The 25,786-nt window shown below is 36.7% G+C and overlaps 9 protein-coding genes across 9 annotated transcripts; 6 read left to right on the top strand and 3 right to left on the bottom strand. All coding sequences in view use genetic code 12, as the record gives it.

Moving 5' to 3' along the window:
- Nucleotides 1-5: 5 nt before the first annotated feature.
- Nucleotides 6-2,048, bottom strand: DEHA2F15642g (DEHA2F15642p; the record flags this gene model as incomplete). The annotated part of the gene is made up of 1 exon (XM_461040.1): nucleotides 6-2,048. One exon carries the CDS (start codon nucleotides 2,046-2,048, stop codon nucleotides 6-8), a length of 2,043 nt encoding a protein of 680 aa, XP_461040.2.
- Nucleotides 2,049-2,765: 717 nt separating this feature from the next.
- Nucleotides 2,766-4,028, top strand: DEHA2F15664g (DEHA2F15664p; the record flags this gene model as incomplete). The annotated part of the gene is made up of 1 exon (XM_002770783.1): nucleotides 2,766-4,028. The coding sequence occupies one exon, from the start codon at nucleotides 2,766-2,768 to the stop codon at nucleotides 4,026-4,028; it is 1,263 nt and encodes a 420-aa protein (XP_002770829.1).
- A 900-nt stretch (nucleotides 4,029-4,928) lies between these two features.
- Nucleotides 4,929-5,693, top strand: DEHA2F15686g (DEHA2F15686p; the record flags this gene model as incomplete). Its single annotated transcript, XM_461042.1, has 1 exon — nucleotides 4,929-5,693. One exon carries the CDS (start codon nucleotides 4,929-4,931, stop codon nucleotides 5,691-5,693), a length of 765 nt encoding a protein of 254 aa, XP_461042.1.
- A 596-nt stretch (nucleotides 5,694-6,289) lies between these two features.
- Nucleotides 6,290-17,665, top strand: DEHA2F15708g (DEHA2F15708p; the record flags this gene model as incomplete). Its single annotated transcript, XM_002770784.1, has 1 exon — nucleotides 6,290-17,665. One exon carries the CDS (start codon nucleotides 6,290-6,292, stop codon nucleotides 17,663-17,665), a length of 11,376 nt encoding a protein of 3,791 aa, XP_002770830.1.
- Nucleotides 17,666-18,705: 1,040 nt separating this feature from the next.
- Nucleotides 18,706-19,377, bottom strand: DEHA2F15730g (DEHA2F15730p; the record flags this gene model as incomplete). The annotated part of the gene is made up of 2 exons (XM_461043.1): nucleotides 18,706-19,113; nucleotides 19,168-19,377. 2 exons carry the CDS (start codon nucleotides 19,375-19,377, stop codon nucleotides 18,706-18,708), a joined length of 618 nt encoding a protein of 205 aa, XP_461043.2.
- Nucleotides 19,378-19,723: 346 nt separating this feature from the next.
- DEHA2F15752g (DEHA2F15752p) lies at nucleotides 19,724-21,622 on the top strand (the record flags this gene model as incomplete). The annotated part of the gene is made up of 1 exon (XM_461044.1): nucleotides 19,724-21,622. The coding sequence occupies one exon, from the start codon at nucleotides 19,724-19,726 to the stop codon at nucleotides 21,620-21,622; it is 1,899 nt and encodes a 632-aa protein (XP_461044.2).
- Nucleotides 21,623-21,836: 214 nt separating this feature from the next.
- Nucleotides 21,837-22,388, top strand: DEHA2F15774g (DEHA2F15774p; the record flags this gene model as incomplete). Its single annotated transcript, XM_461045.1, has 1 exon — nucleotides 21,837-22,388. The coding sequence occupies one exon, from the start codon at nucleotides 21,837-21,839 to the stop codon at nucleotides 22,386-22,388; it is 552 nt and encodes a 183-aa protein (XP_461045.2).
- Nucleotides 22,389-22,695: 307 nt separating this feature from the next.
- Nucleotides 22,696-23,607, top strand: DEHA2F15796g (DEHA2F15796p; the record flags this gene model as incomplete). The annotated part of the gene is made up of 1 exon (XM_461046.1): nucleotides 22,696-23,607. One exon carries the CDS (start codon nucleotides 22,696-22,698, stop codon nucleotides 23,605-23,607), a length of 912 nt encoding a protein of 303 aa, XP_461046.2.
- A 48-nt stretch (nucleotides 23,608-23,655) lies between these two features.
- Nucleotides 23,656-25,722, bottom strand: DEHA2F15818g (DEHA2F15818p; the record flags this gene model as incomplete). Its single annotated transcript, XM_461047.1, has 1 exon — nucleotides 23,656-25,722. The coding sequence occupies one exon, from the start codon at nucleotides 25,720-25,722 to the stop codon at nucleotides 23,656-23,658; it is 2,067 nt and encodes a 688-aa protein (XP_461047.2).
- Nucleotides 25,723-25,786: the final 64 nt, after the last annotated feature.

Consider the following 25,786-nt stretch of genomic DNA (forward strand, 5'->3'; position numbering starts at 1 on the left):
ATCTATTAAAGCATTTCGTAGAGCTTACTCAAATCTGAATGCTCTCTGTAGTAAGCACCATTCCTTTTTAATACCACTAAAGTAAAAGCGGCTACTGTCATTATTCCCATTAAAATAGAAAATAAAATACCGGGGCCAATTGCCCTCAAAAGGGGTTCAACAACAAATGTAGCTATGGCAGCTATCGTTTGTCTGATTAAATTGTTCAATGCAACCCCCGTCGCACCCTTCCCGGGTAATGTATCTACCAAATAAGTCACGGTTGCTCCAATCACTAACATTGAGGCAAATCCAAATAAAGCAGTACCAATTAATGGTGTCACCCAGTGCGTTCCGAAGTCTAGACACCACCCAAAGATAAGACAAGCTGGAGGGAATAGGATAATAGCTGTTAAAACATTCCAGGAGATACGAGATTCTGGTACCATTTCCCCATTGTGTTTTTTAGCATACTTCTTCAATAAATAATCATTCCATTTACCACCCAGAATAGAAGCTACAACATATGTAACTGAGTTGGGTATATACAATAGACCAACGATAATTGTCAGAAATTCGTATGGCTCCTGTTTGAACTCGTAAGCAATGGTCATATTGAAAAAATACAATACTCCAAAAACAATTGCTGAATATGCAATGACCCACGCCACTGGAGGATGCGTCAATAAAACTACTGAATGCATGGGTCTAATGGTATAGTCGTAAGCATTTATTTTGAATTTCTCCCATTTTGTCGGTTCCTTGATGGGCAGTTCCGTGCCTTGAGCAGCACCTGACAAAGTTCTATTGATATTATCAATTTGATTTTCACGATACTCCTTTGCAATTCTTCTAGAATAGCTTGACTTATCAGTGTAAGATCTGGCTAAAGTAGGCATTACTGCATCAAATGCTGGTCGTTCGTATTCCAAATCCAATGATTGTCTCGAGCCTGACCTTGACAAACTAGAAGCAATTCTAGCTAAGTCGGCATCTGAATAGTGTTGATTTGATTCCTTTGTAGGAACATTCAGTAATACAGCCAGTTGGCCCAGCTCAGAATCGTCTAGTTTTCTTTCTGCATATTCTCCTTCGAGACCTTCTACCGGGTTTTCCTCCCCGTGGATGTCGTCTACAGCTATTGGTACCCCCGTTGTAAGGTTCTGGTCGTCTTCATCTGTCTCTTCCACTCTACGATATTGACGCAACATCTCTTTTATGGCACTGTCTGAATCTTGTTTTCGAATAGTCTCCGGCAAAAAAATCATAATCGATATAACGTTGCTGCCTGAGAATATTACCAAAAGCCACTGGGTCGCTCTCCAGCCCCAAGCTTCGGCGACCGCACCACCCACTATTGGAGCTAAAAATGGCCCCATCAACGGCCCTAAGTAATACAACCCCATGGCCGTTCCTCTTTCCTCGTTTATATACAAGTCCCCCACAGTTCCTGCTCCAACTGCCTGTACAGATGCAGAACATCCACCTGAAAGTATTCTGAATGCAATTAAGGCCCCAATATTTGGGGACAAGGCTGCGCCAATAGTAAACGCGCAAAATAATACGAAGGAGATAAGATAGACACTCCGTCTACCATGCTTTTCACTGAATGTCGACCACCACATAGGAAATATCCCTAACGACAACAAGTACATACCCACGGATACATTTACAATCGTTCCTGTTGTGTCCAAATCCTTCACCACATCGTCTATGGCCGGCAACATAATAGATGTCCCCATGGGCCCGGTAATCGCTGCAAATGCAATCACAAACACGATAGTCAATTTATACGACTTGGGATAGTCTCTGGCATCCTCATATTCTGGGATCAATGCAAGATTAGCAAGTAGTCCTCTTTTTTCACTTGCAGGGACCTTATTCAGTCTCGCGGACGAAGCATTCGATTTTCGCCGGTCCATATTCTCATTTGATTGTACATCTACCTCGTCTACCCTCTCCTGGTCTCTCGTTCTTTCTAGTTCAATAGGTTGCGGATGCTCTGAATGCAACCCATGCGAAATGTCTGACTCTAACGATATCGTTGATGAGCGTTGATCATTGGCCATATTTATCGACAATTTATGCGTTTCCTTATATTATGACACAACCCATGTATTTATTATAACAATTTCTATATGAATATCCTGAAATAAATCTCGATTGTCTATTGTACTTACAAAAAGTCTTATGCTTATGAAGAGTCATATACTAAATTTTTGAAGAGTAGTGTCGAAGAGGGCCTGCGCGACCCCCACTATATGTCCAGCCATCCCTCCCTCCGATGCCCCAAAAGGGTACTAACCGATAGTGTACTCTGAAGACCATAGATCATTGAATCCCCGGGTGCAGCATTGTTTGAAGCACCTATTCCGTCATTCAGACCATTTTGGTAGGTGTCAATGCGACACAGGTGTTTCCAATGCCGAACAGGCCCGAAATATCGTCTGCAATAACCGAATGAAAATTTGGGATACGAGGGCCATCGTGATGTCACATGGCCCTTCCTGCTCATGCGATTGATTCAGAGGGGAGGAACTTCAAACGATCAACCCAGTAATGATGGGAGAGAAGAGCGATGGATCGTGTAAGGCTCAAGAATGTTCTGATAGATTTGTAAGACAGGGAACTCTGATAAAATCAGCAATAAGATCTGGTTTAACAGTTGGGGCTATATCGGATTACACGGCTCAATATACGAGTATCGCGTAGAGAGATCAATATATTAGTGCCATTGAGTCGTCTTTTCAAAGAAAGAAAGAAAAAGAACGAAAATTACGAACAAAATGATAGTAAGGCATGCATGGCCCGTAGTGATTGGGAGGACACTTGTACTAGGGTTTTTTTTTGTAATTGGATGCATTTCAATATTGGGAAACCAGTTGATCGGAACGTTTGTCTTTGCTAACGATGCTGTACAGAAACAAGCGGTGATCAATCTCACGAAGAAACACTTCATTGCGTTGTTCGGAACGATAACACAATGGGTCAGTCCGTGTAAGATCTCTATTACATACGATCCATCGACGTTACCGGAAGGCGACTCATTCAAAGTGGATCCTCTGGGAAACTTATCGAGCATACTCAGTCCCAATTCGGTGTTGATTTCGAACCATCAGCTCTATACCGACTGGTTATACTTGTGGTTTATCTTATACACGGCTAAATTGGGTGATTCGGTCTATATCATGTTGAAGGACTTATCCAAGATCCCGGTATTGGGGATTGGAATGAAGAACTACAATTTCCTCTTCTTGTCGAGAAAATGGGAAAAGGATAAGATTGTGTTGACGAATCAATTATTGACGATTGATGCGAATGCGAGAGGATTGGGTCCTGCCAACGGAGTCACCCACGTTACTTCTACGAACGTAGGATCTTCGGAACTTCATCACTGGCCAGAGGGTCATAAAGCGGGCCAAATCTGGCCTTATCTGGTTATCTTGTATCCGGAAGGAACTGTGACTTCTGCCCGCACAAGAGCAAAATCTAACAAATTCTGCGAAGAGAGAAATATGCCAGTTTTGAAACACACATTACTTCCAAGAGTAAGAGGTTTATTCTTGACCTTGAGGAAATTGAGAAATACTGTTGAGATTGTCTACGATTTCACGTGTGGCTACTCTGATTTAAAGCCTGGAGAATATGGTGAAGATATATATACGTTGAAAAGGCATTATCTCAAAGGTTACGGTCCAAAAAAGATCAGTTATCATCTCAGAGGATGGAAGTTATCTGAGATTCCTTTAGGTGAAGAAACGGAAGATATTGATGATGTCTCTTCCGAAGATTTAATCAAATTCGAAGAATGGCTTTTTAAGGTGTGGTACGAAAAAGATAGAATGTTAGATCAATTTTATAAACTCGGATCCTTTGTAGATCCAGAGAGTGAGGTTAATTATACCGCTGGAAAGGTTGCTGAGAATACTGTTGTGGCCGACTTTAGAATTAACAGTATTGCCGATATTGTTGGATCTTTTGCATCTTTAACAATTGTTTTATTGATACTTAGAATTATATGGATGACATTGCTGAAAATATTATTTTAGTATCATGTCTACATTAGCACTTCTTTATATTTCTTGTTTGGCCGTCGGATCTCCTGACACTATTATTTGTGTATTATCGTCAAATGAATATAGTTAAGTATATGTTATGATATTCTAGAAAATCTAGAAAAATTTATTTATTTCATCAATAAGATTAATTTCATATTGAGCAGATTGTAATCGATACTCCTGATATCTACTCAATTAGTATAAATTATGGACTATTCCAAGGCGTATTTTAGAGGTAAATGCTGAAACAACAACAATATGTATATTTTGCGACTTTATAGACCATATTTTTTCCGTCTGATTTATCAAAATGTAAATCCTTTCCCAGAATTTACATGGCTATACGTATCAAGCTTGGATTTATAGAAGATTGAAGATACATGTATCCCGTTAAGTCCCAGGTTATTAAAAAATAATCGAGGTCTACTTGCAAGCTTCGATAGAGCGTCATATTATTGTTTTAAATCCCAATTAGTACGCACAATGGAACTTAATCAATTAAACTAGAATAATGTGATAACATCCATGTTCTCGACTCCCTCTGGGTGATTCTTTATCATTTTATCCGTTCATCATGCAAGATCGCCGACCGAATGATACCACTTATACTACGTAAATTAGGATATGTTTCAAACTAAGGAATGAGTCATGCCTTGCTATAGCCCAGAAAAGCATAAAAATTGTTTCTATCTTACCTAATACCATGAATCATATTGTATAGCAGGCTATAGTTAAAATAGTATCAGGCTTGTATCATCAAATTTGCCTCTAAGGATGTCGCAAATTGCAAAATTTCAAAAATGTTTCAAGAAATCTAGAATGATAATCTATATAAATCATGTTCAAACCCCTACTAGATAGACATTTTAAAACAATGGCAATAATATAAACATGATATTCTTCTTAATTAAAAAACTTATGAAATTTTTTTTGTTGGTGTTACTTTTCATAACTGTCTTTTTATTAAGTTTCCTATTGATAGGTTCAACCGATACCGCAGGTACTTATTCTAGTGTTTACTTGACGAAACTTGAGTTTAATCAAAGTTCTGACTTATATAGCAATGTTCAAGCAGCATACAAAGGTTCTAACATTTCCACAAAACTTGCAGAAATGACACTATCAGTTGGGTACCTAGGCGTGTGCGTCGATATCGATAAGTCACTCCAGTGCACTTCGTTTAACGATTTGGATTCGATTTCGGATTACACGGGCATTTCTATTATACCTACAACCAAGAATGGAACCGACCAGCTAAATTTAGTAACCTTGGCTAAAACCTTCAGAAAAGTGTGCTATTCTAATGTTTTACTTGCTGCTATAGTATTGACTCTTCTTTCGCTAGTGGTCATGTTCTGGAACGTTATTCCCTTGGTCCCCGGAAAATCAATGGCAAAAAAAATAGCGTGTGTGTTGTCAGCTGCAAACGTCCTAGTTTGGGGCCTTGGTTCCATGCTCCAGCACGAAGCCACGAAGGCTGCCCGTCATATCATAGGTCCTGCATCCATGAATACCGTTTCTGCTACCATAGGCCAACGAGCAGAGGCCATGACTTGGACCGCTTTTTCTTTTCTCTTAATAGTGTGCATGGGAAGCGTTTTCGTTTATATCAGGGACTTGAAAGATAAAGCTAATGAAATAGAACCCAAGTTCTAGCCCGTCCACATGAACTAGAACTCACATTAACCAGCAACAAAGAACTTCTCTTTCCCCGCAAGAAAATAATTGTTACATGCAATTCCTTGGTTATGTTTGTTGCTGTTGTTCTTTCTTCTGCTAATTTACGTTTTGCAAAACCTACATAGTCTACAAAATCTATGAAATATCCGTTACATTTTTGTATGAACTAGAATATTTCCACCTTCTTCCATATTTAGTGTCAAATAAAGCTTGAGTTTAATTCAAACACCACCCGGATCAAGTATTCATCTCTATATACACATACAGACCTTGAAATCAGACTAATATCGGTTTTACTACTTACTATGTTGGGCCTTTTGCAGCAATAGGCGAGATTCTCGTGATGTTCGTCTTTGGTGACAAGCACGCTCTTTTCACGTGAAAAATTGGAAAAAGAGCCAAAACGAAATTCCTCTAATTTTTCAACGCGATTTAACAGTGGTTTTTATCATAAACAAGTCAATCATATCGGTAGTTTAGGAGTAGTAAACCTATTGAAAGCCGTTAGTTAGTGATTGGTTAGGTATCAGATTTAGAATTGAATTTATATTTCATAGAAAAATCGATAAATAATGGCATATAAAGTACAGCTTGACACATTTGTGTCTAGGCTCAATGATAATGCTGACTACAAGACGGCCCATTCAGTTTTATCGGAGCTTTTGGATATGATCGAAACGTTCAACGGAGCGGCCGAATATGAGTACTTTTTGTCGAACTTGGTACCAATTTTCATTAAGAACTTGAAGGAGGTGCCGATTTCGTTTACCAGTCAATCGCCAGAACACAAGTTAAGGAATTCGATATTGGAGATCATACACCGGTCGATTATGAACGAAACATTCCAGCCGTACTCGGAGCAGATATTAGATGCTTTGACCACGATATTAGTTGATGAAAATGAGGACAATGGTGTGTTATGTATGAAGATTATCACTAGTTTGCACAAGGCATACAAGAATAATTTGGGAGAAAAAGTACAACCGTTTGTGGAAATCATCAATGATATTTATGATAATATGGACCTGACGGTCCAAGAGACTTTTGGTGCCAACCAACAAAAAGAATCAGTTGAAGAATCGGCCAAGGAGATGTCTCCACCTTCATTCAACGAGGAGAATTCATCAAAGACATTGAGTAAAGCGATGTTTTCATTTAAAACATTGGCAGAATGCCCAATAACGATGGTTTCGTTATACTCATCGTACAAGAATCTCGTCCAATCGTCATTACCTACATTCTTGCCGAAGATTATGAATATCTTGACTTTACAAGTGGAACAACAAAAATCCTATCGTGAAGAATCTGCAAAGGAGAATAAGACCACCACTTCAATATCGCCCGATATTACAAACAGACAAGCATATAGCGATTTCATTTTAGGACAAGTTAAGGCTGCATCTTTCTTAGCCTATGTGTTCATTAGGGGTTACGCTAATCAGCATTTGAGCGAAGACCAATCCAAGATCGTTCCAGATGTGATATTGAGACTTTTACAGGATTGCCCAGCTGAATTATCGGTAGCACGTAAGGAATTATTACACGCAACAAGACATATATTATCAACTCCATTCCGTTCTCAGTTTATACCTACTATTGAAATGTTATTCGATGAGAAGATATTGATTGGTGATGGATTGACATCATTTGAAACGTTAAGACCATTAGCATATTCAACAGTGGCAGACTTTATTCATAACGTGAGAAACGAATTAACACCTAAACAAATCTGGTCCACCGTAAGAATATATTGCAATTTATTAAAAGATGACTCGTTAGCTCTAACAGTGCAAATTATGAGTGCTAAATTGCTACTTAATTTAGTGGAGCGTATCATGAAATTACCAAATAAATTAGAAGGAAGACAATTATTTATGATTATAATTGACGCTTACGCAAAAAGATTTCAAAGTTTAAACAGAAAGTACTCTTACATCATTCATAAGCACGGTGAGTTTGAAAGGAAGAGGAAATTGAAGGAAAAAGAATCTAGAAAAGCTATTAGCAAATATTCTTCAAAGAATGTGGATATTTTGGAAACAAAGAAAATAGAATTAATTCAAGAATCAATGAAAGAAGAAAATGAAAATGACAACCAAACCGACATGGAAGATATTGAAATGGAAGATGCTGAAAGTGAGGACAAGGAACAAGCAAGCGAAGATGAATCGAAATCTGAATTGGACGTTTTCTTAGACGTTTTCAGCATTGACGAACATTCACCTATTTCTTCGTCTCCTCTTAATAATAACTCTGATTTGTTAAAGGACGCACGTTATTTATTCCGTACGTTGATGACCTTTTTAAAGTCAGTAATATTTGGATTGAAGAATTGTAATCCACCTGTTCCACCACAACCCTCTCAGTCAGACACTAAGAATCCTGGTCAAGTTATTAACTATGATAAATGGAATGATTCAGCTAAACTTACGTCCTTTGAAGAAGTGAACATTTTGCGCAATTTGTTTAGAGGTGGTATAAGTTGCTTGAGATTTTTTTCAGTTTCTAAGCCCAAACCAAACGTGCCTCAAGCTAAAGCATTTGACTGGTCAACTGGTGGTCCGAATTTACCTATAACATCATCTAAAGAAGAGAAAGACTTAATGGAAATTTTCGCAACTATCTTCATTCACATAGATCCTGCATCGTTTAATGAAATAGTTAATTTTGAATTACCTTTCATGTTTGATTCTATGCTTGAAAATGCCGCTCTACTTCATTTACCTCAATTCTTTTTGGCTAGTGAGATAACTTCTGCCAACTTTTCAGGCATTTTAATTTCATTTTTAAAGTCAAAATTAGATCAATTAGATAAAGTCGAGTTAGCGAAATCCAACATATTGATAAGATTATTTAAGCTATGCTTCATGTCTGTGAATTTGTTTCCTACCGCAAATGAAAGTGTTATTTTACCGCATTTAAATTATTTGATTTTAGAATCATTAAAGTTGGCAACGAAAGCTGACGAACCAATAGTATATTCTTATTTGGTTAGAATATTATTCAGAAGTATTAGTGGTGGTAGGTTTGAAAACTTATATAAAGAGATAATGCCTATCTTGCCAGTATTACTAGAAAGCTTGAATAAGATGATTGCTAACTCTCGCCGGCCTTATGAGCGCGATATATATGTTGAGTTGTGTTTGACTGTACCAGTTCGTCTTTCGGTGCTAGTTCCACATCTAAACTATTTAACTAGGCCATTGGTTTACGCGCTTAATGGATCACAAGAATTAGTCAGCCAAGGTTTACGTACATTTGAATTATGCGTTGATAATTTGACGGCCGAGTATTTTGATCCAATCATCGAGCCAGTAATTGATGAGATTATGGCAGCATTATGGAAACATTTGGAGCCAGTACCATATCATCATCAACATTCCCACACAGCTATTAGGATTTTAGGTAAGCTAGGTGGCAGAAATCATAAGAATTTTAAACCATGTAATAGTTTGATTACTCAATCAGAATTAGATCAAGAAATAAAAGCACTCTTCAAAATTTACGGATTACAGGGTGAAGTACCAGTTTCAATAACACCTGGAGTGGAATCTGCGATAAAATTATTAGAAGATCCAAGGTTAAAAGTTCATTATCGTATTAGTGCATTTAAGTATTTGTCTGGAATTTTAAAGTTATTTATAGATACGACGCCTATCCCAGAAGACTATTCCGTGTATATATCTGAGTGTGTTGAGAATTTAAAGCTGGAAAAAATAGAACAAACTATGGATTTAGAAGAATCCGGTATAAAAGATGGTGCTAAATTAGACCGCCAACAGAAGCTATTCTCCAGATTACTAGAAATCCTTTTCTTTTCAGTATCAATTCCAGATCTTAAAGAAGAAGCTAGTGAATTGATAGATGGTCTTACCACGCATTTCACGTTAATTTATTTAGGTACATCTGTGATTGATAAAGTGAAAAAAGAACGCGCATTTTGCGTTAATGATAATGAAGGAAAAGCATATATTAATGAGACAGCATTCCTTAATGCTTTAAATTATGCTTTAAGTTTCTGGGATAAGGATGTTAGATCTAAGGGGATAGAGACTATTAGAAATATTTATACGACAACCGTCACAATCTTTGGTTCAGATGAGAATGCATTATATTCTCCAATATTTCGTTCAATGTTTTATAGATTCACTCATTGCTGTTATAATGAATTTTATCACGCCAAATTGGGTGGTATTTTGGGACTTAAAACCATGTTTGAGGACTTGGGTATCGCCCCTAAATGGTTCTTTAAACGCCAATTTGAATTAGTTCGTTCAATCTTCTTTATTCTAAGAGATACACCAGAGACGGTATCATATGAAGTACATGACTTAGCAAAGAATTTGGTCTTGAAGCTTTTACATGATTGCAATGTCGACGTGCCTAAGGAAACCATTTTAGAAAAACCATTCCAGACTCTAGTTGGTGCATTAGTATATGACTTAGCTAGTGCGAATCCACTCGTCAGAGAAGTATCTCAGTCTTCATTAAAGGTATTATCCGAGACAACATCTGTGTCAATCGCTTCGATCATGGGGCCTTGCAAGCTGTTATTATTAACACCTATTTTTGGCAAGCCATTAAGAGCTTTACCATTCCCTATGCAGATTGGTAATATAGATGCAATTACATTCTGTTTGGGCCTTGATGACACATTTTTAACTTTTAATGATGAGTTGAACAGACTTCTTCTTGAAGCCTTAGCTTTGGTTGATGCAGAGGATGAATCACTTGCTAATGTCCATCGTCTTTATGAATATAGAACTTCAAAACAATTAATAGAACTACGTGTTGTGTCCATTAAATTGCTTTCATTAGCCTTAACAAAGCCTGACTTTTCATTGGGGTCCTTAGCAGAAGCAAGGATTCGTATATTGGGAGTCTTCTTTAAGGCGCTTTGCAATAAATCTACGGAAATTATTAATGCGGCACATTTAGGATTGAAATCGAGTCTTCAAGAAAATGCCAAATTACCAAAGGAATTATTACAGAATGGTCTTCGCCCTATGCTTATGAATTTGTCAGACCACAAGAAATTGACTGTATCTGGTCTTGAGGCTCTCGCTCGTTTGTTGGAACTATTAATTTCATATTTTAGAGTTGAAATTGGCCGTAAACTATTAGATCACTTAATGGCATGGGCCCAAATTAACACATTAAGACAACTAGCCGGCCAAGACTTAGAGAACAACCATACAGTGCAGATTGTCATAGCAATTTTAAATATTTTTCATCTTTTACCTGCTAAAGCATACACATTCATGGAAGAAATCATAAGCACTTTACAATACTTAGAGGGCCATTTAGATCGTCATCAAATATCGCCATTTAGAATCCCTGTTTCTAAGTTTTTAAACAGGTTTTCAGAAAACTGTTTAGAATATTATATGCAAAATTATAAGAATAGAAAATTAGGGAATATGTTAGCCTATTTTGCTGGATTAGAGGACTGTAATAAAATTAGGAATACAGCGAAGGAGAAATTCAGTGACATTCTTAAAGATCTTGAAGACGAGCCATCGGAAGAAATAAAGGTCATAAAATTTGCTAACACAGTTGATCTTCTTAAATCCCTTTCTGATTTTGAGCTTGAATGGTTTGACGAACAAAAGGATCTTATTCTTACTGTCTCATCTATGGTAGAAAAAATTGTGGATATTAAGAACCAATCTCCATTAGTTTCTTCTACTCATTTCCAAGGTGATCAAGCTATTTCTAAACTTCAAGGAATAGTAGTACATTACTTAAAGAGGAATGCCAAAGAGGTTGACATGACATTTACCGTTATTGATCGTTTGTCTTGCTTAAAGGTTAGGGTACCTCCTCAATTAGAGGAGTTTATTTTTGATACTATTGTTTGCTCTAAAGATGTTGAACACAGAGAAACATACTTGAACAAATGTATCGAGTTTGTAAATGATACCGAACACAGCTTAAAGAGCAAAATATTCTTCTTGAAGAAAGTTTTCAACTCGATTATCATATATGAAGCCGAGAAAGAGGGTAAAGTAGATGCATTCTTTGAAAACAACAAGATACCTCATTGGTTAGAAGACATCTGTAAAAACATTTGGAGATCAACAAATGATATAATTACTGATCACACATCAGGCAGCATGGATAGTTATAGGTTCGAGTTACTTGAAATGACTTCCATTCTTCTTAAGTGGGCGCCAAGTTTCATCGGTGAATTCCGTAAAGATATCATTAAATTCAGTTGGAATTACATCAAATTGGAAGATAATATTACCAAACAAATCGCATATGTTACTACATCCTATTTTATAGCGGCATACGAAACACCATCAAAATTAGCTACTCAGGTATTTGTTGCTCTTCTTCGCACGCATCAGACCGACTCCAGACATCTTGTGAGACAAGCATTAGATATCCTTGCTCCAGTGATGCCGGATCGTATGGATGCAGCCGAATCACCAATTAGTTGGCTCAAATGGCCTCGTCGTGTGATTTCAGAAGACGGTTTTAATGTTACGCAGGTACTCAATGTCTATCAATTTATCGTACAGCATCCAGACTTATTTTTCATAGCCCGTGAACACTTTATTTCCAATATTATCACAGCAATGGGCAAATTAACTATCTTAGCAAACCCTGCAATAGAAAATCAAGTTCTTGCTATTGACTTGGCGGAGCTAATCTTGAAATGGGAAACAAAATCAAAGGAACAAAAAATGGAAACTCAAATAGATGGTTCTCAAACCACCAAACAGACGTCAGAAAATGCAACAGATTTCACTACATCAGCGAACTATAGTATTCCATTTGGTCAAAGAGAAGCGTGTGTTACGTTCTTGATTAGATATGTTTGTATCAGTCCTCAAAGAGCATCTGAAAGTGAACTTGGCCAAAAAGCTTTAGGTATATTATATGACCTCTTAAGTCCTGAACACTGGCCAGAGGTTTCTGTAAAATTGACATTCTTTGAAAAGTTTTTATTATCTAATGACTTAAATTCTTCAAACTTGTTTGGATATTGTTTGAATGCTTTGGAAGTTTTGAGTGTAGTGTTAGAATGGAAGAAACCAGAATGGATAGTATCAAATCTTTCTTATATTCATAAACTTCTTGAAAAGTGTATTAAGTCTGACAATCACGATATTCAAGAAGTTTTGCAATGTGTTTTAAGAATCATTCTTCAAGCTATTACTAAACAAAAGAAAACGGAATCAGAAGAGGATGAGGAGGACGAAATTAGGGAATTCATTTCGTTATTGACAACTACTGTTTCTGAAGATTTAGGTGATATGCCATCAGTTGCTGCTGGAGTCACATTATCCTGGACATTGGCAAACTACAGACCTTCTACCTTAGATTCGCTTTTGCCTCTGATTATGAGAACCTTTAGTAAACTTTGCAAGGATCATATCACCATCACTCATCAAGGATCTCAAACATCTAGCAAAGACGGTTCTAATTCAGAATACGAAGCAAAAATGACTACTAGATTATTGGAAAAGATTCTTAACTTATCATCAATGAGAATTTCTAACCTTGGTGACCAAAGACGTATTTTCTTGTCTTTATTGGCACAGTTGATTGAACGTTCTTTAGATAAGGATACTCTTGAGAAGATCATTAAGATCGTCAAGAACTGGGTGTTTTCTAGAACTGATCTCTTCCCCACTACGAAAGAAAAGGCAGCGATTCTAGCCAAGATGATGGTTTTTGAAATTAGAGGTGAACCATCATTATCCAAGGAATTTTATCAAATAATCGTAGATATATTTGAAGATGATACGTTTAGCTGTACAGAATTGACTGTTCGTATGGAGCAACCATTTTTAGTTGGAACCCGTTCAGCGGATGTTTCTATTCGTCGTAAACTTATGTCAATTCTAAACAATAGTTTGGAAAAAGATATCAGTAAAAGGTTATACTATGTTATCCGTGAACAAAATTGGGAGTATTTAGCAGATTATCCATGGTTAAACCAAGCATTGCAATTGCTTTATGGTTCTTTTGATTTTGATAAGAATATTACCCTCATTGAAGATGAAAATAAGCTACCTCCTTTAACAGCTTTTCCTTATGCACATAATGACAATATGGAAGTAGAATCTGAGAAAGAATCATTAGAGAATTTATTCAAGAAACATAATGAGTTCTTAGATAAGATTTCATATGTTAAGGCAGGTACTATTCTTGAGCCGTTGATTGATATGTTTTATCAAAGTAGTGATACAATTCATCGTACTTGGTCAAGTATATTTCCAATTGCGCTTAAATCTATACCACCTTCAGAGCACTTGGATTTTACCCGTTTTATGGTTATTTTATTGTCAAAAGATTACCATACTCGTCAAATCGATAGCAGGCCTAATGTCGTTCAGTCATTATTAGAGGGTGTTGCAAGAAGTGAAAAGCTCCAATTGCCACCTTTTGCTGTTGAATGTCTTGCTTCGAATTTTGATGCTTGGTCTCAAGGTATTCATATACTTGAAAATATTGAACAGCAATCTATCAATGGTAACGCAGACGTGCGTGAAGTTACTCAGGATGCTCTTTCAAAATTGTATGCGACTTTGAAGGAAGATGACATGTTTTATGGTTTATGGAGAAGAAGAGCAAAATATTCTGAAACAATCAGTGCGTTATCTTTCGAGCAGATCGGTCTTTGGGATAAAGCCCAGCAACTATATGAAACTGCTCAGATAAAAGCACGTAGTGGCGCATTGCCATATGGTGAATCTGAATATTCTCTTTGGGAGGATCATTGGATCTTATGTGCTGAGAAGTTGCAACATTGGGATATACTTACTGAGCTTGCAAAGCATGAAGGATTCTCAGATCTACTTCTTGAATGTGGTTGGAGAGTTGCTGACTGGAATACTGATAGGGAAACGCTTGACCAGACAGTGAAGAGCGTGATGGATGTTCCAACTCCACGTCGTCAAGTATTTGAAACGTTCCTCTGTTTGCAAGGTTTTGGACAGGAAAAGGAAACTTTGCAAGATTTGTCTAGGTTGTGTGATGAAGGTATTCAATTAGCCTTAAGGAAATGGCATGGCTTGCCACAAAGGTTTAATAATGCACATATTCCATTATTGCACACGTTTCAACAGTATGTCGAGTTTATGGAAGCAAGTCAGGTTTATGCTAGTCTTGTTTCTACCAATGCGCAAAACTTAGATGTCAAGTCGCAAGAGCTTAAGCGAGTATTGCAGGTATGGCGTGAAAGATTACCTAATACCTGGGACGATATTAATATATGGAATGATCTTGTTACTTGGCGTCAACATGCTTTCCAAGTAATTAATAAAGTTTACATGCCATTTATTCCAATTTTGCAGCAATCCAATTCTGGAGGAAATGCTAATTCGTACGCTTATCGTGGATTCCACGAGATTGCTTGGGTCATCAACCGTTTTGCACATGTTGCAAGGAAACATGGTATGTCTGATGTTTGTATTAATCAACTTACTAAGATTTATCAACTACCAAATATTGAAATTCAAGAAGCATTTTTGAAGCTCAAGGAGCAAGTAAAGTGTCATTATCAAAATCCTAATGAGTTGAATACTGGTTTAGATGTGATCAGCAACACCAACTTGGTGTACTTCGCTACTCAGCAAAAGGCAGAATTTTTCACATTAAAGGGTATGTTCTTGAACAAATTAAATCAGAAAGATGAAGCTAATAAAGCATTTGCCACGTCTGTTCAGATTGACCTTAATTTGCCTAAAGCATGGGCGGAATGGGGTATGTTTAACGATCGTCGTTTCAAAGAGAATCCGAATGATATGGTTTATGCAAACAATGCAATAAGTTGTTATTTGCAGGCCGCTGGTCTTTACAAGAACGGCAAAACTAGAAAGCTTCTTGCCCGTATCCTTTGGCTTATTAGTTTGGATGACTCGTCAGGCACTCTTGCACAGGCTTTTGATAATTTCCGTGGAGAAGTTCCTGTGTGGTACTGGATAACTTTTATCCCTCAATTGCTTACATCGTTATCTCATAAAGAGGCTAGACTAGTAAGACAAATTCTTATAAGGATTGCAAAGAGCTATCCACAGGCTTTACATTTCCAACTTCGTACAACTAAAGAGGATTTTGCAGCTAAACAGCGCCAATTTATGGAGCTCTCTCGTCAAAATGCGAATAGCACTTCCAATGAGACAAATAATTCAACTAAAGAAAATCCAAAAGAAGAGAAACCAGCGACTGATGAAAATACTGAATCATCTGATGCTCCAAACGATGAGAACAAGACATCAACAAGTGACGGCTCACCTACAGTACCAGGCGCACAACAAAAAGCTGCACCTTCTGTGCCTCCTACAAGCGGTTCAAATGGTGGTACTCGCCAATCATGGGAGCATGTAGAGGAGATAATGGGTATTTTGAAAACAGCATATCCACTATTAGCTCTCTCATTAGAATCATTGGTGGACCAAATCAATCAAAGATTCAAATGTACTGCAGATGAAGATGCATACAGACTAGGTGTTGCATTACTTAATGATGGTGTCCAGTATCTTAATCGCCTCGGGAATCCAAGAGATGACGCTAAATTGCCTCCTGTTACTGAAGCGAACATTACTAGATTCGCTGAAACTGTTCTTCCCAAACAAATTAGAGCCGAATTTGAAAAGGATCTTGTCATTGGTAAACCTAATTTGGAAACGTACATCATTAAGTTGCGCAAGTGGCGCGATCGTTTAGAGGATAAGCTTGACAGAAGATTCTCAGAAGTCAACCTTGAAAACCTTTGCCCTCATTTGAGTGAGTTCCATCATCAGAAATTTGAAGATATTGAAGTTCCTGGCCAATACTTGTTGAACAAGGACAATAATACTCACTTTGTAAAGATTGAGAGATTCCTTCCTACCATTGACTTAGCTCGTGGAACAAATGCCTGCCATAAAAGATTAAAGATACGTGGATATGATGGTAGTTTGCATACATTTGCAGTACAATTTCCTGCTGCTCGTCATTGTCGTCGTGAAGAATGTATTTTCCAATTATTCCGTCTATTTGGCGATACTCTTTCAAGAAAAGTTGAGACACGTCGCAGGAATATACAGTTTACTTTACCTGTCGCTGTACCACTATCTCCACATATTCGTATAATTACTGATGATGCTAGAGATATTACGATGCAAAGGATCTATGAAGATTTCTGTTCTCGTAATGGGAAGAGTCGTGATGAACCATTTGTTTACACTATTGAAAAATTACGTGCAGCTTTCGATCCTCGTTTACCAAAACCTGATATTATGAGTATCAGAGTGGAAATATTGAGCGCAATTCAATCATTGTTGGTTCCATCTACTGTCTTGAAGAATTATTTTGTTGACCTTTACCCACAGTTTGAGGATTTCTGGTTATTCCGTAAACAATTTACATCTCAGTATGCTTCATTTATTTTCACTACTTATATGATGTGTGTTAACACGAGACAGCCTCAAAAAATACATGTCAACAAGGGCTCTGGTAACGTTTGGACTTCTGACATGTTACCCTGTAAAATTGCCAGTAAGAATGCATCATTAGATGGTTCCCAAGGTGGCAGACCTGCACCACTATTTTATAATGCGGAAATGGTGCCATTCCGTTTGACACCTAACATTCAAAAGTTGATTGGTGAGACAGGATTGGAAGGTATTTTATCTGTTTATTTATTGGCAATAGCTAGGGCTATTACCGAACCTGAGTCTGATTTAGAACAATACTTAACATTATTCGTGAGGGATGAAGTAATTTCCTGGTGCACCCAACAAGACCCACCACGTCCAATTCCCCAAGATAGTCAATTGCGAGAAATTGTTCGTGTTAATGTGGATCTTGTTATTAAACGTGTTCTATCAATGGGCCATATTTCCTCCGGTCCAACTATTAGTACCCAAAATGTTTTGGAGCTAATTTCCCAAGCTGTCAATCCTCGTAACTTAGCAGCTGCTGACACTTTATGGATGGCCTACTTCTGAGAGTGGTCAGTATGTTGTTTTCTGTGTTTTCTGTATATTATATTTGTTTTATTATGTTATACATTAAAGTATAGACTATTAATTTATTTTTTATTTATTTGAATAAAAGTTATGTATTAAATAATGTAAATGAGTTCATGGCATATATGATTTTATTTGTTCTGCTACTAGGTTGCTAGGCAAATCATCATTCATAGTCCTCACATGTTTTCCCAACGTTCTTCTATTGATTTTATTATTCAAGTTCTTCAATGAGTTTGAAGCCAAGACAGTATTGAGTAACGACAAAAATAGTCCCAATGAGCTGATAGTTAAGGAGATGCACGCCATTATTTGAATATATGTTGTTACATCTGTTTTGACTGTAGTACCTACAGTGCTGTCATAATCATACAGGTACATTCTGCCAATGCTTAAGCATTTTATAGCCGAAACAAGTGAAAGTATGCAACCCACAAACTGTAAGATTGCTGAAATTATAAGGTATTTGTAAGACGCAATGTTGGGGATTGTTAAAGACGCAAATGGCAAAAGACAAGCACATATACAAAACTGGTTTATAAAAGTTAGAAAAGCGTTGAAGCAAGAAATTCAAAATTTTAAGGTCGAACATACCATAAAGAGCGAGTAGATGCTTGACAATACCGATATAGACGGCCTATTTTCAACATTATCAAATGGAGCAGAGGAAAAGCATGCAATATACTGGAAAATCAAGACCACCATATATGATTGTAGAAACGCTCTGATTATTTTTGGATTGTAGATGACATTAATATTCTCAATCATATTACCTTGACCTAGGTAAATTGGATTATTTCCAACAGGAGCATCAAATAAGATACTATGTCTTTGCAAGTTGTTCATGATATGAGATATTCACTTATGCTATACACTAGAGATAAGAAATCGTCAGGATTAAGAAGTACGAATTTATTTGCTGCAAAATATACACAAACATGATTGAGCACAAATTGCCAATTTGAAAATTTATATCTAGATCTACCTATAAGCACTTATACTTTAAATGACAAGCCTCATTATTTCAGAGATGGGATGGGTGGCTGGTTTGGTTGGTTTTTCAGAGTAACTAGCCTGTGGTATAAATTTCTCTCGAATCTTGGAAAAACTTTCTGAGACAATTCAACACCTTCACTGAGCCAAATCCCCCAAGAGCCCATCATATTGGCCATGAGCATATCAGTGAATAACCTATCTCCGATGACTACTATTTCATTAGCTTCTGTTATGCCTTGCTTCTTAAAGTAGTCTCGTATTTCTTCGTGGCACCCAGGTTTTTTTGTAGGATGTCTCAACACTGTCACTCCAGTATCCTTTTCTAATTTGGAAGCTTGATTATAATTGGTATCATCATTAGTACCGGCAGAGTTACTCACAATAAGCAAATGCTCTGCAGGATACGCTTGTGTTAACCGTTTCCACGTTTCCTATATTTAGTTAGAATTTACCGTTAATTACGTCCGAAAAAAATTGTAACATACGGAATATGCCGGCCAGACCTTATCATCGTGGTCTTTTGCAAAACAATTGTCTTTGTCTATAACAACACCTTTGATCTGCACACCATCATGCCCAGGAATTTCGAATGGAATTGGTAAGTTATCGAACGATTTGACTGTAAGATGCGGTAAACAAAGTCTGGGATTATACATCAAACGAGATACGTTTACAGTAGCACTAACATTAAACATATTAGAATTTCCAGTCTTATTATTGATATTGTTGGAAGGTGCTTATACAGCTATTTGTTTGATAATTTATAAATGAGTGTCAATTTTTTTTCAAGAAATAAATAATTCAAAAAAAAAGAATGCTATTTGTCTAAGATTTCCAGACTCCTAAAGCGATTAGTTAGTTCTATACTCTGATCTACTTCTTATCTAATGTAAATAGCTGTGAAATTGATGTTGAAATTTTCAAATTCCGGGTAAGTTTATCTCTTAGTGACGGTGCTGCTGACAGGTGAAAATAATTTGGTTAGTATTTCAATATTTAGACAGTATTTTAAGCTAAATCCTTTGATAGAAGAGCGCTAAAATGGCAGAAATCCCGAAGAAATCTCGAGTGAATAGGGGTGATAAACCCCAACAAAAGAATCGAAAAGGATGGAAAAAAAATCCTAGAAATCCTGACGGAACAGAGTCTAAAGATGAAGAAGAACTTAATGAAGACGAACAATGTATAATTTGTGCTAATAAGATACATTATGCATCGATACCCCCATGTAACCATACTACATGTCATATGTGTACTTTCAGACATAGAGCATTGTATGGCAAAACTTTATGTTTGGTATGTAGGTCAGATAACGAAAGAGTCATATTCTCGGAACAAATAGAGAAGGTATATACAGATTTTGGAGCAAACGACATTGTGAAGTCCCATTTAAAATATAACATTGATTTCACTGCCGAATACGTCTATAATGATACGTTGGGATTATTGGACTATAAGTGTTACGTGAGTGGATGTCATGAAACGTTTCTGGGATTCAAGGCCCTTTCTGAGCATGTCAAAGCAGAGCACAATAAGTTTTATTGTTTAATATGTTCTAAGAATAAGAAGGCATTTTTATGTGAATTGACCTTATACACGTATAAACAGTTACAGAGACATCAGTCCGAGGGAGACGAAGAAGGATTTGACGGACATCCCGAATGTAAGCATTGTCGAGGTTTAAGATTTTACTCCGAAGATGAGTTGAATATCCATATCCGAGATAAGCATGAAAGATGTCATATTTGTGATCAAGTAACTCCTAAAACGGCCGACTACTATAAAAACTACGACGATTTATATACCCATTTCAGGATGGATCATTATGTATGTACGGTTCCAAGTTGTCTTGATAAGAAGTTTATCGTGTTTAGAGAAGACTTAGAGCTAACTTCGCATATGCTTAAGGAGCATGGTGGGCTTACGGGTTCAAACGGGAAAGTTATTGTGGGAAGCAGTAATAATCAATTCCAATCTCTTTTATCTACGTTTAATGGATCAGTTGGTGCTCCATCAACAACAGGACAATCGAGGAGAAGAAATAGAAATAATAATGATTCAAATGAAGAAGTTGATTCATACGATACCAAAAAGATGAGGTTAGAGGAGAGAGCCAAGCATTATTTGCATTATAATACTTCGAGTATAAACGAGTTTTTAAAAATTAATACTGCCTATAAATCGGGAAACATTACTGCTAAGGACGTTCTAAAGGAATATCAAACATTGTTCGATAAAAGAGACAAATCGGAACTCAGCATGTTAATTTATGAATTATCTGAAATTTTTCCAAAGAATTCTGAGCAACACAAGAATTTGAAAAGCATTTCAAATGAATTACACATTGCGTCCGAAGCAGAACAATATCCTGTGTTGGGAGGCTATTCTTCTCCAAGTTCGACCGCAAGCATCCATTCCTGGGGTAACAGTAACAGAAAGGTTGGTGCCGATAATTTCCCGACTCTTTCAAAACCAAAGAAGGCTACTTCATCACAAGTCAATGCAAACCAGCCGATTAGATATACAAAGGTGTTGAAAAAGGCTGGCAACAAAACCAGCCCCCTCACCATCAATCAGAGAGCAGACCCAAATTACAAACCCAATTATCTTAGTAATTTGAAGGACAAAAACTCTTCTGCTTCCTCCTTACCTTCATTGGGCCAATCTAGATCTCACCTGCCGAACCCAATGTTGGCAAGGAGTAATGCCAACTCTGCAAGCACCCTGAGTTTGTCGGAATCGAAATTCCCAGCCTTGGAAAAGAAGTCGACCAAGAAGGTCTTCCCTAGAGTGAAGCTGGTCAATGTTGATTCAACCCAATGGGGAACGTCATCTACTCCACAAAGTCCTGAATCGGAAGATGTGTTTGAAGAGTTAATTACAGACAAGAGAAAGCAAAAATTAAAGAAAAAACAAGATAAACTCTTGTTCAAAACATAGATATACATATCCACTGTTTATACATCTGTATAGAATACACTCAATCTCTAGTTTAGAATGAATGAATACGAATACATAGTACATCATTGCCCAAATCGATTGCAAAATGCTTATACGTTTACAGTTTACTCTTAAATGCAGGTTAACTCTTTAGATTAGAAATAGTGAACAGAAGTTTCTATATAGGAGACTACAAGAACAATATAGAATAAACATGATCAACAGAAGTTTAAGAGTGTTTGCAAGGAGAATAGGACCTCTCTCGAAGTCTGCTGTTGCATATCGAGCAATTTCTTGCAACAGGGTCGCCATTCCCTCGCAAGTTAACAGTATGCGTTTTTCATCATCGGATCTGAAAAATGGCAATTCTAATACAGCATCGATAAAAGTTGATGATCCACAACTTATGATCGCATTTACATGTAAAAAATGTGATACCAGATCGTCTCATACGTTTTCAAAGCAATCCTACCAAAAAGGAACCGTATTGATTCAGTGTCCAGGGTGCAAAAACCGTCATTTAATAGCAGACAACTTGAAAATATTTAAAGACAACAAGTTCAGTTTAGAGGAAGTACTCAAGGCTAAAGGAGAGTCTGTAGCTACTGGAACCGAAGATTTAGCGTTTAATGATATTCCAGAAAGTTTAAGAGAGACGATCGGCCATCATGCCAAAGATGCTCCAGAGGAATACAAGAAAAAAATACTTGGTACGAGCGAAGGTGATAATCCTGAAATACCAAGTATTTCTGATAAGAAGGTATAGGTACTACTAGAGCATGTTTGGATAAAACATTTGATATTTGCCAACTTTTTCCATAAGTCTCTTGAAATTTGCCCATACCTTTCCTGAAGCTTTTAGACGTATTAAAGGATATATAAATTAGCAAAGAGCAAAATATACACGAGACCTACGTATACTATCTATTATATAATATCTCAGAATATATGTACTGGAGTATTTACAGAATATGCTGTAGAATTATTGGTTCTCGATTTTTGATATTGAAAAGAGAGACAGAAAAAGCGAACAAATATTGAAGATTGAAAAAGATTTCTTCTAGATTACACCAATGATAGTTAACAAAATAGTAAGTAGAATCTCCTTTAGGGGTTCTAAGTTCTTGGTTAAGAATAATAGGTTTGTTAGATTTAATTCTTCAAATACAAAAGATATTGTTCTTCAAAAATACAGAGACAAATTAAATGAGAAGGCTAATGCTTTAGGATTGAAAGATGTTGACGACTTAAAAGAGAAATTGAAAGATGATATTGAAAAGAAGAAGAAGGAATTTAGCGCTATTGATCCATTGAAAGAGTTAGAAGAATATGAAAGAAGACAGGCTTTAGAAATTCTGAAAAATGATGATAAAACAATTAAAGTAAGATCTCCCATTGACAAAAATAAACCACAGGCACCATATAAAGTTTTAGATTCTTTTGTGGATGTTGAAAAATTGAAGGATTTACCGTTGAAGGAATTGGAGTTCATTTGGAGAGCCAGATTTCAGAACATTGAACGTACCATGGTGGCCGTTTTGAATAACTTGCAATTCGCTTCAATGTATGCGAACGCATTCAAAAACCCAAGCTTTATCTTACCATTAGCTAAGAATGAGGATGGCTATGAAATGCACTTTGTTCAATGGTCCTTTATTGGTCCAAAAACCACACATTGTATGTTAACCACTGTTGCTGAATACAAGTTACACAAGGAATACGCCAAGCCTCATACCACTTTAATGTTCCATCAGGAGTTGAGTAATTCTAAAGATGTGGTTCTCATGAATGGTCAAGTCGAAGAGGAATCATCCTTAACCATGGATGAAGCTCAGTTGTTAGTTTTGAACGTTCAACGTTTCTACGGAGGAATTGCCAGCGCTAAAGGAAATGAAAAGAAACTAGCTTTATTGAGAGATTTCACAAGTGGTAATGCTGATTTCAACATGGAGGAATTAATCGCTGAAGCAGCTTCTATAGATTAGAAAAATTGTACATATATTAATCTATACATACTTTACACTTTCGTAATACTAGCTTCCCATACTCATAATGTCATCTAATAAGGATCTGGATTCTGAAGTTTGTTTAGATAATTTGGCTTCATTTGAACTTTTTCCTTTAGGCTGACTCTTTCTTGTTCTTCCGCGTGTTGATCTGCCTCCTCTTTGTGAAGTAGCATTAACAGATCGCTTTTCAGGTTTCAGAGTAGAGCGTTTAGGGGCAGCAAAACTATCATCGCTGGCTATCCCATCATCACTAGACTTAACTATATCGCTAGGGTCATTACCACTGTCGTATTCATCGCTAACTATTATTTCATCTTTTGGACGGCGAGCAGCCGATTTTCTTATAGGGCCCTTTTTCTTAGTTTTAGTTGAATCTATTTCAGGCTCCGATTCACTGTCAGATATTATTATAGCCTCACTTACATGTTTTTTACCACCAGACTTGCCTTTTCGCAAATTCAGATCATCTTTATCTGACCAAGTGTTTATTTCTGTTTGTGGGGTATTCTCTCTCTTAATCTGTGCCAAAAGAGATTTGAAGACCTTCTTTGAATCCTGATCATCATCATGAAATGTCTCGTCATCTATATCCATATCTAAAAACATCTTGGTTTCTTGCGATATTTCATTTTTGATATACTGATTCATAATGTTCTTGTCTTCGTTTTCCAAGAATTTTTTAACTGCATTGTTAATTCCATCTTCAGGAATAAGATTTAGTTCTGCTTGTTGAAGGAATTCATTCATAATATCTTGCAATCGAAGTTCAGTGGTCTTAGAATCACCATGTTCATTTTGAGCAATATTTTTATCAGAAAATTTGCTTTTATTCTTCAAGTCATTATTTTCAAAAGTCTTTTTCTTATAAAAGTGAACCACGTCATTTATATTTGCAATCTTTCCAACGAATTTATTGGAAAACCTTCGAGGATTTTCAACTTCATAATCACCTGAGTATTCGACACGTAATCGAACTAAGGGCAAAGGAATTTCATTTTCATGCTGTTCTAAATTATTCGAAGAAAACATTTCTCTATTCGAATCAAAGAATTGCTGTTTGGCTTTCTTCACCAACTCTTCAATTTTGAATGTCAAGAACTTTGAAATATCATCTTTCGAAGCAGGTCCAGAAATAAATCTTTCCTTCAGCAAAGACACTTCATCCATAATGAAAGGCCGAACAGTTTTAAGCTTTATAGTTTCGATGGAATATTTTGACTTGTTTATGTTTAATATGAATATATTTTTCTCTACTGCTTCTGCTTCACATAATGATGTTGCTACAGAAGACCCTGGTTGCAAAGTGTCGAAGCCTGTATCAGGGTTAAATACGGGTATTGGAATGCATTCATGTTCATGACCCCAGACAACAAAGTTCAAAAATTTTGGTAAGAACTGTTCCGGTAAATAAGATGTTCTTGTATGTGGAACATGATTCTGATGTACACATAGTATATTAAACCATTCATCAGCTTGGCTGCTTGGACGTAAGAACTTAACATTTCCGTCTCTAAAAAGCCTATGTAATCTTTCATCTCTGACATTAGCTAATCCATACAATGCTAACTTGCTGGCTCCCTTTTGAAATATTAACGGTGAAACAGTAAGTTCTTCGTTATTTGGGACCTTTCCAAAATGGTTTATTAAACCAGATGCAGATAACAAATCTAACGGCAGCAAGAATCCTTCGCCTGTTGCATCATCATGATTACCACTGATTGCAAAGACTGGAACTGAAATATTTATATTGGGATCTTCGTAATTCACGGTATCAACATCCTTCCCCAATGCCATTGATGGGTCACCTAACAACTCCAATTCACAAGGACGATCTCCTAGACAATTTGTCCTTAAGGATTTTATTACTTTGTACATGGATTTCTTAGAAGGCTTATTAATATGAAACAAATCACCGCCTTGTAATATCATGTCAACATCTTTTTCTTTGGCTATAGATGTTATCTCTTCAAATGTCTTCCAAGAATCATCACCTCGTATAGGATCATTTTCGTTGTATCCTACATGATTATCTGTAGTAATCAATATCCTTATAGTATCAGGACCAGAGTTGATATCGTCAATTGCAGGCATATCACACCAATTGCAGTCACCGTATAGTATGTGATCGAAATCTATCAATAAAAAACGCAGTCAT

The sequence above is a fragment of the Debaryomyces hansenii genome, assembly GCF_000006445.2.
Source record: "Debaryomyces hansenii CBS767 chromosome F complete sequence".
Taxonomy (NCBI): Eukaryota; Fungi; Ascomycota; class Pichiomycetes; order Serinales; family Debaryomycetaceae; genus Debaryomyces; species Debaryomyces hansenii.